Source organism: Temnothorax longispinosus, chromosome 2 (assembly GCF_030848805.1).
Source record: "Temnothorax longispinosus isolate EJ_2023e chromosome 2, Tlon_JGU_v1, whole genome shotgun sequence".
In the NCBI taxonomy this organism is placed as follows: Eukaryota; Metazoa; Arthropoda; class Insecta; order Hymenoptera; family Formicidae; genus Temnothorax; species Temnothorax longispinosus.
In genome coordinates, this window is record NC_092359.1 from 22,837,810 (window position 1) to 22,850,502 (window position 12,693).

The window sequence follows — 12,693 nt, forward strand, 5'->3', positions numbered from 1 at the left end:
TACGGAATAGAGAAGAGACACGGAGAGAGAGAAAGAGAGAGTGTGAGAGAGGCTAGATCGCTCGAACCACGTGTGTGGTTAGCTTTTAGCCTTCTATTCGACTCCCCGAAGTCCCTACCCTAAAAGATCTATACCTACCGCAGAGCACGCGCGCGTTCCTTTTGATTTTTGAGGAATTAATCGGGACTAATTGCCACGTCGGACGAAAGGGAACTCGCTGCCGATCCCTCCGTCAGTGAATTATAGCATTCAATCTGTGCAAAAAATAGATGAATTAAAAAAGATTCATAGCGATTTATTCCGTGAAATTGTGAACCTTGCTATCTAAAAATGGAAAGTTGATTTAGATTTCGACACTTTTCCATATTCCTTTTTATTTACTTGATTTAGATAACTAAGAAATAAAAAATATACTTCGTTTTCATAAAAATACATATTAAGATATTATTCATCCTTATACACGTATGAAATTTAGCTATATATATTTATTGAAGTGATCTATTGGCTAGAAATTTTTTTTTAAATTAACCAAAAATCAAAAATTAATCTTGCAGAAATATTTTGCACTATTTCTTCCTTTAAACTCATCTATTTTTTCTAACGATTGTCTCAGACTGCAATTTATTATTGATGCGCATACGAATCAGGTAATAGTGCGCATACGGATTAGATAAGCATACGAATTATCTGATTTGTGATCTGTGTTTCTGATAGATCGCACCTCAAAGAAATGTAAAACGACTGATCGAAAGAGGAAACTGGACGTGAGGAAGAAGAAACAGCGAGATGACGCGAGGTCTTTATGGACTTGTTTGTCCCTCTGCGGGTTTTTACGAATTATTTGAAAAGTTCCGTCGAAACGCACCCGAAAGATCGTTTCCGACAATCACGCAGTAGTTAGATCATGCAATCTTCTCGTTCGCAGTAACCCTGCACCGATTACGATCGTAATAATAGAAATTTCTGTCAATACCTAAAAAAAAAGTTATCGTTCCAACTCAGTACTTATTAACATCCATTTAAATCATATATAATCAATTGTACTGCGTTACACTTGAGTAAACATCTTTTTGCTCTATGCTCGAAAGTCCACGTATCAAAGATGGAATCTCATTATGCATTCATAAAACTCGAGGTAATAGCATATTGTTAGCATAATCAAAAAATTCAAAAAATCACGTATATTTTGCGAATAATTACGACATAAGTAATAGTAATAAATAATTCAGAGTTCCTTTCAAATGTTGATTCGGACAAATTTGCGTGATATAACATGTTGTTCCCCTCAAGCGCCCCTCGATTTTTATTCAATTCCTACCAATTCTCGATCGTCACGCATATCTTCTCTTCTGTTCAAAATAGAATTTATACAAACACCGATCAGTTTCCTGGTTAAAACCTCCGTTTCTGCTATCCCCCTCCGATCTGATCGACCAGCGTCCGGCGTAGTCCGAAACAAGGCGGGTAGTCGCGCGTGCAGCAGCGGTGCACGAAGGCGAGGTAGACGACGTTGTACAAAAGTAAATAAAGTCTCTCAAAAGACTGAGAAAATATGTCGATAAATCTAATGTCTAACTGAGAGATAGGTACGGGGGACCCCGGGGAAACAGTTGTCTCGCGCGCACGGTTGCGCCCAACGATCGCGATGGACGATTGTTTCCCATGGCGCCAGTAGCCCGCACCAGAAGTTACTTTCGGATTGTCTCCCGTGAGCCGGGAGCGTGGCGAGAAGGGCGACGATCTTTCCACCTCTGAGAAAGTTTTCGAATTCCTTCTATCCACGACGACCTCTTTTCTCGTCGTCGTCGTTCGTCGTCATCGTTCCCCTCCTCTCTTTTTCTCTTTCTCTATCTGTCTTCTTCTCTATTTCTCGGACATTTAGGTCCAAAGTGTGCCTGCGTTATGTCTAAGAGCATAACTTAGAACGCGATATTGATTTGACTATGATGAAAGCAAACGATTCACGCGCTGTATCTGATGTTCTATTATCTCCAGTGCAACCAAATACTTCACAGAAAAAAGTATGATTTTTATGACATTGTGTTATTAACAATTTCTTCTAATCTCTTCATATTTTAGCCTTGAATTTACACTATTAAATGTCTTATCTTTGCACTATGTAAGCATCATTTTTTACGAGGTGATCCTAAAGCCGTGATCCTAGCCGGTTTTTTTCAGTTTTTTTCTTAGCACTAATCTTTTAATTGGCTTTATAGAAATGCAAAATTCTTGTCTAGAATTAAAGTACGCATCAAAATCTAGGTCATGGTGGTCGAATTTATATCAAAAACGAAAAAAAATTAATATTTTTTGTTATACGTGACGACCACCACATATAAATTCGACCACCATGACCTAGATTTTGATGCATACTTTAATTCTAGACAAGAATTTTGCATTTCTATAAAGCCAATTAAAAGATTAGTGCTAAGAAAAAAACTGAAAAAAACCGGCTAGGATCACGGCTTTAGGATCACCTTAACGCATTAAAAGTTCAATTTTTTTTCATAGCCATAATATTCAGATATATCAAATGTATCTGATTTACTAAATTCAATTTTACAGTTAGGATTATTTATAATCTGAGAATTACATTTCTCAATCCACGTCAATTATAGCATATTACTACGTTTACGCGAGCGTTACTTTTGTAGTAACTTACGATAATTTACTCCGCGTAAACGAGTGAATTATCGTAAGTTACTACAGAAGTAACGCTCGCGCAAACGTAGTATATGTCGTTCACTTGCTATCGATTTGTAGTATTGTTCGCCGAAATTTGCTACTCGTCATTACAAGCAGAGCAATGCTTATCTACCAGGCGAGAGGGAAGCAGCACGCCATATAAAACGCGCATACGAGCGCACTTAATTTATGCCCTTCCTATCACCAAGTCTCACTTTTAAGGCCGCCGGGTAAAGCCCCCGAGAGGCCCAAGGCGTTACTCGTGTGTGACGCGTGCAATTTCTCGTGGAATTATTCCATGTACGCCAACGGCAGTTCGTGATATATGGTCAGGCGCGCGAGAGACGTGTCCCTCCTACACGCGTGACCCTTTGACTCCGGTCCGAATATTGAATCACTTTAATATCTCGGAACGAGATACACGATGCACGACCAGCCGTGGCCCGCTCCGATCTTCCAGGCGTACGTTCAATTACGTTCGCGCCACGCGCGTACCTGTCTACGTAATCTTATAGCATAGCAACGACAACATCGAACTACCAAAGCTACTTTACCATCGAGCATCCTCGTAAAACATTCGATCCCTGTGTTAGTATAGAAAGTAATTCCCCCCAAGAAGTAATTCCCCGAAAACAGATTTATAGCGATCAGAAAAGAATTGATTGCGTACCGGATATAATATAGAAGGAGCGATAATAAGTCACATCGAAAGAAAAGTGTAAAACTCGTTCATAATTCAATATGACAAGAATGATATTACGTTGTATTAAAGAGAATAAAATTAAATATCTGATAGGTTTCCAGATTGGCGGAAATCCTGTACTGATAACCTGCAATAATCAACAACTGCAGTTAGTTAACCAATATTAAGTCTTGCTAAAAGCATTGATTTCAGAATTGTATTTTCGCCTAGCCCATTCATGAAGATAATTGCGATTTCCCGATTGTAAATGAATAAAAAAAACTCTTAATTTGATTTTATAATAGTATATCTCTTATATCTCTTATATCTAAATGCACACATTTTATTTAAAATTGTACATAAAATCACTGTCCGCTCATTACTATCTATTTTGATTTTTAGTCATTAATCAGTTTTGAATATAATATTCGTCAATGGATTAAGTGTTTGCAATTCGTATAATGCTAAACACAACAATATTAAATGTTTAAACTGAAATTTTGTCAAATTAACGTCAAATTATAAGAAGTCACGTTAATGACGTGTTATACTCAATCTATAAATGATAGTATAAGAGTCATGGACAGTTCTGCCTTTAATCCTATTTTTATACATAATATTTCGCTTTTTCTGTTAAACAACATACAAACAACTATTTATTACATAAATACTCCCAAATGGCTTCTGTCGCACGTCAATCCCACGATATCATGTCTATGAATAACCTTAATAAAAATTCTACTATTACATTTAAATAACGTAATAATAATTGTTTAATTACTAAAATAAAATTACGTGTACATAGACATAAGCTAAAAAAAAATGGACATCGTGAGATTTCTGATATTATTTTCCATGAAGTTCGGTCATTAGTGTTGTATTCAATATAAAATACATCAGTAAAATAAAAAATGTTTACGGGAGAGACAGAGAATGTGTTATTGATGTCCAAGTTCAAAAATTATCGTGTAAACTGTTAGGTATCTCTATACGTCACAGGACAGCGACTACAAGCACGAGATATCTTGGACACTGTGAACCTCTGCTTTAACTGCGATATGTCAAACGGAAAAAAAATCTGGGTTTTAAGTATCATCGGATTCCTAACGAGTACATCGTCACTTGACTTGATTAAAGCGTCCTCTCGTTTGTCGTCGCGGTTGCGCGACAATCGTGGTCGTAAGCAGATTCTCCTCGAACGTGTCGACGGTAAAGTCCTGTTCCTTACGTGCTTTGGGTATGATTCTGCTGCTGGCCGGCCCGTTCCGCCTTAGGCGAATGTTCACCGCGCGCTCCATGATTCCATTTCTAATCTGCTGCTTCTTCTGCGCTTGAAGCTGCTGCTTGATTGTTCTGGAAGGCGGAGGCGGTGGCGGTGGCATCTTCATCGGCGGTAACCGTGCGGCTGGGCTGGCTGGCAATCTCGGTAGACCCGCCATCCTCGGCGGGACTGGCATACGCGGCGGAAAACCGGGATGCGGGAAACCCCCTGGGCCGGGAAGCGGCGTCGGTGGCATTGCCTGGCGCATCGGCGGCGGTCCATACCTAAACGGCCTGGGTCCGTAGAGCGGCGGACTCATCGGCGGAATAGGCGGCATACCGGGCGGAGGTGGTGGCATCGGGCCGAATCCCGGCGGTGGACCCGCGATACCGAATCTCTGAGGCGCGTACGGCCCACCGTTCGCGAAACCTCGTCGCGACATCGGAAACTTCGGCGGCCCCATCGGTCGGCCTGCCGAGTTTTTCAACAGCGAACGCATCTTCGACGTAATCTTCCTAGACGTGGCTACGACGCCGATGGAATCCGGGGTCAGAACGACTTTACTCGTGTCGATCTTCTCACCGCGTTGGACCTCCTGCAACGCGGTGAGATAAATGTCGCGTTCGACGGGATATCCGCGTGCTTCCCCGAAAGCTGAATATAAACAGAGGAAGATCTCATTTGTCATTCACTAACCTATTTCAGGCCGACGTTTTGCATAGCGTGATAGAAATTGGAGCGTCGTGTTTTGCATGACGCGCAGAAAAAAAAGAACGATCTGACGGTCTGTGATCATGGCCTGCTATGTATACTGCTCTTTTGATAGATATAAAATGATATCTGCTCATAATCCACAAATAATTAATTCTTCATCCATTGATAAATAATTCCAAACATTTAGTAACAATTCGTTACAGTTGAGAAAGTAATATATAAAATTTTAATTACCTCATTTATTACGTTTAATAAAAATAAAATAGTTGAGAAAGCGACTTTTCTATAACATAACGAAAGCGTATGCAAGCTTTTAAAACAACGTACCTTTTAAGGAATCTTGAGTTTCCCAACCTAGCTGTTGAATGAGATATCTATAACAAAGTAACCGCGCTATAACCATTTCTAACTCGTAAATAGGTTTTTCTATAAACGGATATCCGAATATTCGATATTTAATTAAATAACAAATAAATGACAGATACGAATTATTTCTTGATACACTGTTAGCTACACAAGGCTAAACAAGTATCCAGATATTCGAATAAGTAAAGCGAATATTTGGCGAGTATTTAAAATTTGGATAGCTGAAAACTCAATAAGAGCACTCGTTTTAACTGATTAAAAGCGGCGAAATTACATAATACTATGAAATTACATAATACTGACCTACAAATTAAATAACCAGTACGGTTCACACCGTGTGTGCAATGGACTCCTATAAGTTCACCTGTAACAGAAAATTTATACACACCTTACGATACGCAATTTAGTGATGCAAGTAAGGACTTAAGTAGTGGCATCAATACGCACGCGAACGATACTTAATAAATTTCGTAATTATAATTTACTGTCATAAAGAAAGAGTAAAACTTGTAAGTTTGTAAATTCAAGTGTCCGAGCGCATCGCAAGCTTACCATATTCCTTTCCGTACTCCTTTCCCGAGGGAGTTTCGTAAGTAACGAAGTAAAACGTAACCGATAAAGTAATTATGCGGCGACACAGATGTGTATGCGTGAGAGGCCGGTCGGCGGGACACGCGATCGGTATCTCGAAAGCACTTTCGAGACGTCGGACGGCACCGAGGACCCGCGGGAACCGAAAGAAATATTCGCTTGTGAAAAGGGCGTCCAATAAGGGCGCGCACCGCTACGCGCGGCAAGACGTACGATTCCACGGGTCATCAATTCGGCCCGGGGCGTGGGGTCGGCACCTCTTCGGGCTCAGCAAGGGGCTGATTATAATATTATCGCAAATTACCGGCAAAAGCTGCGACGAATTCACGACGATTCGTGACTCCGGCTACAGCCGGCCGGCCGGTCGCGGCGGCGCGGCGTCGGCGGCGGCGGCGGCATTTTCGCAAGAGCCGCAAACCTTAATGAGAGTAGTTGACCAGCATATAACGATCGAAGCGCGTCCACCGCCTATCTCCTCTCCTTCTTGGATTCCGTACGACCGGCCTTTTCCCTTACCAGTGTCTTCTTGTTTTCAGCGAAGCGCAAACGAGCGCGGCGGAGGATAAGTACCCGAGTACTTTAGAGGCACTTCGTACCTCTTTACCACGGCTTTCAGGGCGAATTAAGTGGCCCATCGCGAGAGTCATGCGATACGCCGTTTGACCTCTCTGCGTGCCGCTTCGATCGAACGCAGAATATATCGGTATCTCGGAACGATACAGCGCGGAGTTATGCCCTTCTCTCTTTTGATAAACGCGATACTGTACCGCTCGCGAAGGACAATAATGCAAATATATATTTAGACGCGAAATGCATGGCGCCAGCGAGGCGATAAGATTTTCCGTGAAAAATTTTGAAAGAGAAACGGTCTAATAAAACTGCTGACCGGGGCTATTTTCGATCTAGCAACCTTCGACATAGCGTCCCATGTAGAAGTATATTGGAATAAATATATGTGAATGAGCAACAGCGTGTTAGCGGACTCGAGTATAAAAGCTATTTCTTCGTAAAAGAGTCCTTGGATTATCATATATGGGAAAATAACAGTGTGAAAAATCGTAGAACGTAAACCCTCAACCTCAATCGAACATAAACCGGAGAACTCGTGAACATTTGAAACAAGAAAAGATCGTAGATATTTATGTAAAATAATTTCATGAACAAAATTTCAATCTTTCTTGAAAATCGATAGAGGAGACACTTTATAATACTGCTTCGCTTAAACGTTACACGTTTGTAGGATCTAAAATTTATATAATTGTAGTACGTAACGAAAAAGTTGTCTCTTCCACCTCTTTATATTTTTTGAATCATTGACGTACTCGTTAGATTTTTAGTAAATTATAGAATATATAATATATGACAATGTAATAACAATTGAAACAAATCAGAGAAGAATAACAAATCGCAGATATAATTCGACATTCATGTACACGTACACGATACGCAAGGTATGCTCGTTTCACGGTATCTATCACGAGGTCATCTCAATTTTGCATACGCCAGAAACGTTCTCTTAGTGGACGGGAATCTTCCCAGAACACGTCGGGATCTAATGTGAATCTGGAGCCAGCACCCCCGTGGAGCAGTGGTCTTTATGCTAACAAATAAGCCGATCCTCAAGCAGATTGTCGAAGACTTACGATTATTTTGATGGGCATTAATACATGTCATTCTTTTAACTACCAAACGTAACCCCTACTCCCCCTACATTTTCATAAGCTGAATAAAATAATGTTTCAAATTTAGTCAAATTTATCAAAATTTCATATAAGGTATCAGCCACTCATTTGTATACTAAATAATTTTCTTTAGTAATTAAATAGTTATTTCTATGGCAAAATTAAATTTTGCTATAAGACAAGCGTACTGACATTGAGAAAAAGACAGGAATGTGGAATTTTGCTTAACGAAGATCTCCGGCACATGAAGAAGTGAAATTCACGGATTGGCACTTGAATAATGTGTACATATGTACACGTTCGTACATCGGTATGGTATTACAACGGCCAGAGGGATATTACGGAAGTCTTTCCGAGCACCCTGCTGTTTGGCAGCCGAAATCAAACCTTGCTCGACGGGAGCTGAATGAACATGACGATAATAATGCTTGTTGGTCGAAAATGGGCCTTGTATATTCAACAATATCATTAATTAGGGATGAGTCCGTTATCAATTCGAAGTATCGGCTTCACACTGATGCAATTATTCGCAAACGTACAATCATCTCAAATTTATGTTATAATACAATATAAAAAGATCATTGAGATCTTTAAATCCATGCTGGAATACCACCTCAAAAAATTTTGTCTGTTAATCTTATCGTTATTTGAACTTATTTCACATCCGTCGTTAACAGTAGTTGCAGATACTTACGAGTATTACTATACAGTCAAAACATTTGTGCACACGCAATCACGATTTTCGTTTATGCCTTCACACTGTAAAAAATTTAATGTCCCAGAAAGTTCACTCTAAATTTTGTGTTAAAATAACTCATTCATCGTGTTATTTTTTTACATTTAGAAATGTTATATCGACTAAAAAATGTCGATATAACATTTCTAAATGTAAAAAATAACACGATGAATGAGTTATTTTAACACAAAATTTAGAGTGGACTTTCTGGGACATTAAATTTTTTACTGTGCAGGATATTACTAAAGAAAAAGAAGCATTGCCACGTAGAGATTCCCATTTACCGAAAATTTCGTTCGCTGGTTATTTGCTTAGAAGATTGTAAGCTATTTAGTTAACGAGGTCAAGTAAAATGTTACTTTCCACGAAGATAAAACTTAAATATAATTACCATACGTCGCGAGAGAGATTTCGAACCGTGCCTCGCTTTATTGCAAGCTTCTTTCGTGTACAAGAAGATTAGAGTCTCGCTTACGAAGATAAATTCGAAATTCAGGAGAGCGGCATAAAAACGCCGTGTAAGAACGTTTCGCTAAATAACTCTTCGAGCGAAGTAGAAATCCTTGTTGCTTGTAATGAACTTCGGTCCGTCACGTTTCAAACAGCGCGAAACGAAGCGACGCGACGGAAGGAGTCGGTCGGTTGCAGTGCACAACCTCGTGCATACTGATGGACGAGGGTGGGCAGTCGCATGCAAATATTGTTTTCGCTCGTGCCCCCGAGATATCGCCGACGAAGGGAATAAAAGACGGGCGGCGCACCCGGAATTGCACACGCCACTCCCCGTACGGCGCGCGAAGGTTGGTTTTCGGGCTACTGGAGTAGTCGCGAGGTACGACCCGAAGCGACGTGGTAAATGTGGCAATATGATATATACGTGAGAGGTACGTCAGCTCAAATAGCCTCTGGTAGATGGGAGAGATCCTGGTCGTCTCGTGCCGAGAAGAACACGAGAAGAAGATCCTAGTAGCGTAAGAGTGTAAAGCCCCGCCTTACGTGCACGTAAGAACCGCCGAAACGAGGAAGGACGTTAATGTCCGGCGTACATAAACATGAAAATATCGCCGGCTTGTTAGAGAGAGTCTTTCCAAGCTGCCGATTACTGCCGTCCTAAATCAATCCAACGATCCGAGTTCGGCCGCGTTCAATGTACGTATACGGAGCGTGTCGCGAGATGCTCGGTGAATAAAGGCTTTTGTGACGTGCCTGAAAATTAATATTAATTCGGGTTCGCGCGAAAGGAATATAAATATCCGCCTGATGCTTTCGAAACGCAACAATTTACATTCCGTTGTCAAAAATAATTATATACGCACCGAGATAATTCTCTCAATATACATTTACACGTGGAAACTTAAGAGAGGAAAGAAATTGGCGCACGACTCTGAGACACAAACTTAACTTCTTAATGCATTGGGGATTTAATAATTGATTTAATGAATAACGAAATACTTGTGTACGACCATTTCTACGCGATCGACCGACGTCTCGGTATTAGGCATTGGATACACGGTATTGATAAATGCTAAGTGGTGGTCAATGGATGGGCAACTAAGCGGCTCCTTTTGCCTTGGAATGCGTCTCGACTCGTTCCTTCGACGGACCGTTCCACCTTCAAAGTTCGAGTTACTTGATTTATAAGTTTCCCACGTATACAAATCCGAGAGCTGTAAATCGTGATAACATAACCGAGCATTGCACGTTTATGCAATTTCGACGCAAGAAATTCGGTTGCGTTAGTTTCACATCTTATAAACTTCCTGAAAAATCTTGCAAATCCTATAAGAATTCCGAAAGTTTCGGATTTTGTGTAAGTTTAAAATGGTTCTCTGTCGAATAAATTTCAAAATTTCAAGCATCGTCCGAGGATCGCTGCCTTGAAAACGTGTACCTCAACGACAATAGATCCTAGATACATAGAGATTTAAAGATACCTCGAAATAAACCAGAGATCAAAACTCGATTCTTAAATTATGGTGTACACGTGTTCCACCGGATCCCGACGTAGTCTCATAGATATGACTGGCCGTTTGGCATGAGAAAAAATGGAGGGACAGAAACGCGAGGTTACACACGCGGAGAAGAGACGAAAAGGAAGAAAACGACGACGGGAACGAAGAAAAAGAAACGAGAGTATAGGGAAGAGAAGAAGAAACGCTCAAGGGAACTTTCTTCTCTACTGGTTGATAAACGGCGGCAGATAATTAACAACGCCCCGGAATATACTTCGCGCGTGGGCGATCCTTCGCCTCTCGAACTCTCCGGTCGAATTCGTTTCCAATCGTCGTCGTCGTCGTCTTTGTCGAATTCTCCTTCGTTCGAAACACAGAAGCCGGATCGTACAATCGCGCGAGTAAAACAACCACCGACTATTCTACATTCATTCTCACAACGTACAACACGGCCGAGCCGTAATCGAGAGAGTAAATTAGAAAGGGATGCGTTCGTACAGTCGTGATCAGCAGTTTCGTTCGAGCGAGGATTCCCACCAGAGATTTTTCTCGCCAGAAACACGAGTACCCGTCAGTGCGTTCGATGTTGCTTCTTTTTTTTCTTTACGTTTGTTGGTACGAAGTTTCTTAAGAGCTATTTCCTACTGTTGTCGAACCTGATGCATTTTAGTTGGCGCCGATCACAGACATGAGTCTTGCAACTTTCATCAAACATCTCAGCGATGCGACTACTCGCGATCAATGCAAAGCGTTACATATTTGTCCAAGATTGTGGTAGATGCAATAAAGTTACTTCGATTTCTTGAGTCGAGAAACTTTGTTTCAAGTATATTTGAAGTAATGCAAACTCACCTTCACCGCATGTCGATGTGAAATCATCCATCACTTTAAAGAATCTGCAAGGAGAGAAAGCAAAAAATCTTTACTTTTGGCAGCATTAGTGATTGCAATCTAGTTTTGTGACTTTATCTTTCAAAAAAGGCAATTGACACTGCAAAAAGACAATTTACTTTTTAACAATCAATCTAAATTTGTATAGAATTTTACATGACCGGAGCCAGCTAAAGAAACTTTCCAACCCTATATATATATATATATATTAGGGTACATATATGTGTTGAGTAGCATTCTGCGACTCTTGTTAATAATAATTAGTTCGTAGAATAACTTATTTAGTGAGCATTAACATTTTTGCCATCTAATTATTTATACGGATTATATCTAATTAGTTATCTCGACTAAATAACGTAATTAATATCTCAAGCGCAATATTATAAGCATGCGTAATAACTGCGCCGCCTTTGAAAGGGCAGCAGCCTCTTATCCGTCCTTCATTCGCTGCCCGTAATTTTACGAAGCAGCCAGCGCGACGGCGATCGAATTTCCCCGGAGTCGATGAAAAAAGTAATCGGCTAAATAAATATTCAGGTACCGGTAACCGGTCGAGCAAACCGGCAGCAGTGTAATAGCTATGTAATAGGTATGCAGAACCCGAGCGGCAAACGAAGGAGTATGGTAATGAGACTTAAGAGCCGGAATGTTGTACGTCCTGAGTTACGGACGGGTGCAGGCGAGTAAGAGTCCTTTACGCGTCACGCAGAGGCGCTAAGAAGTTAAATCGATTCCAAATTATGTCATGAAAACACGTCGCAACGGGACTCACGCGTTTCCGACGTGGATTAATAATAGCTGCAGCGCCGGCGATTTTTCAGCGGCCAACACATTTCCCCTTTTGTCTCCTATAAACTTTACCGTGAACTTACTGGCGGCTTCTTTGTGATCTATGGGATAGAAGACAAGAGAAATGGAGAGACGAGAAAGAGATTTCTGAAACTTCGCAGATATTCGGGTGGCGGTTACATAATAATTTATGGGGGTGCAGTCGTGCATCACGTCGGTTTCCCTTCACCGTCGTCGCCGAGGGCGGAGAAGGAAAAGAATTCGTTAACGGATTAAGCCTACTTCGATTGCTCGATAAATTATATAAAAAGCTGTTCACGTGTCTTTTTCTTCGAGAATTTCTC

The 12,693-nt window shown here is 40.8% G+C and overlaps 2 protein-coding genes across 3 annotated transcripts in view; one reads left to right on the plus strand and one right to left on the minus strand.

Moving 5' to 3' along the window:
• LOC139825324 (uncharacterized) overlaps positions 1 to 12,693 on the plus strand; it is a 50,530-nt gene that overhangs the window by 8,742 nt on the left and 29,095 nt on the right. The gene's annotated exons all lie outside the window — the stretch shown is intronic.
• LOC139825321 (uncharacterized) overlaps positions 3,657 to 12,693 on the minus strand; it is a 39,344-nt gene continuing 30,307 nt past the window's right edge. For both annotated transcript variants that reach the window (XM_071797964.1, XM_071797963.1), the window contains 4 exons: positions 11,522 to 11,565; positions 6,012 to 6,072; positions 5,670 to 5,716; positions 3,657 to 5,282 (listed from right to left, as the gene is read on the minus strand). In XM_071797964.1, coding sequence (XP_071654065.1) covers positions 4,486 to 5,282; positions 5,670 to 5,716; positions 6,012 to 6,072; positions 11,522 to 11,565 — 949 coding nt within the window. In that variant the 3' untranslated portion in view covers positions 3,657 to 4,485. The remainder of the gene's footprint in view (positions 5,283 to 5,669; positions 5,717 to 6,011; positions 6,073 to 11,521; positions 11,566 to 12,693) is intronic.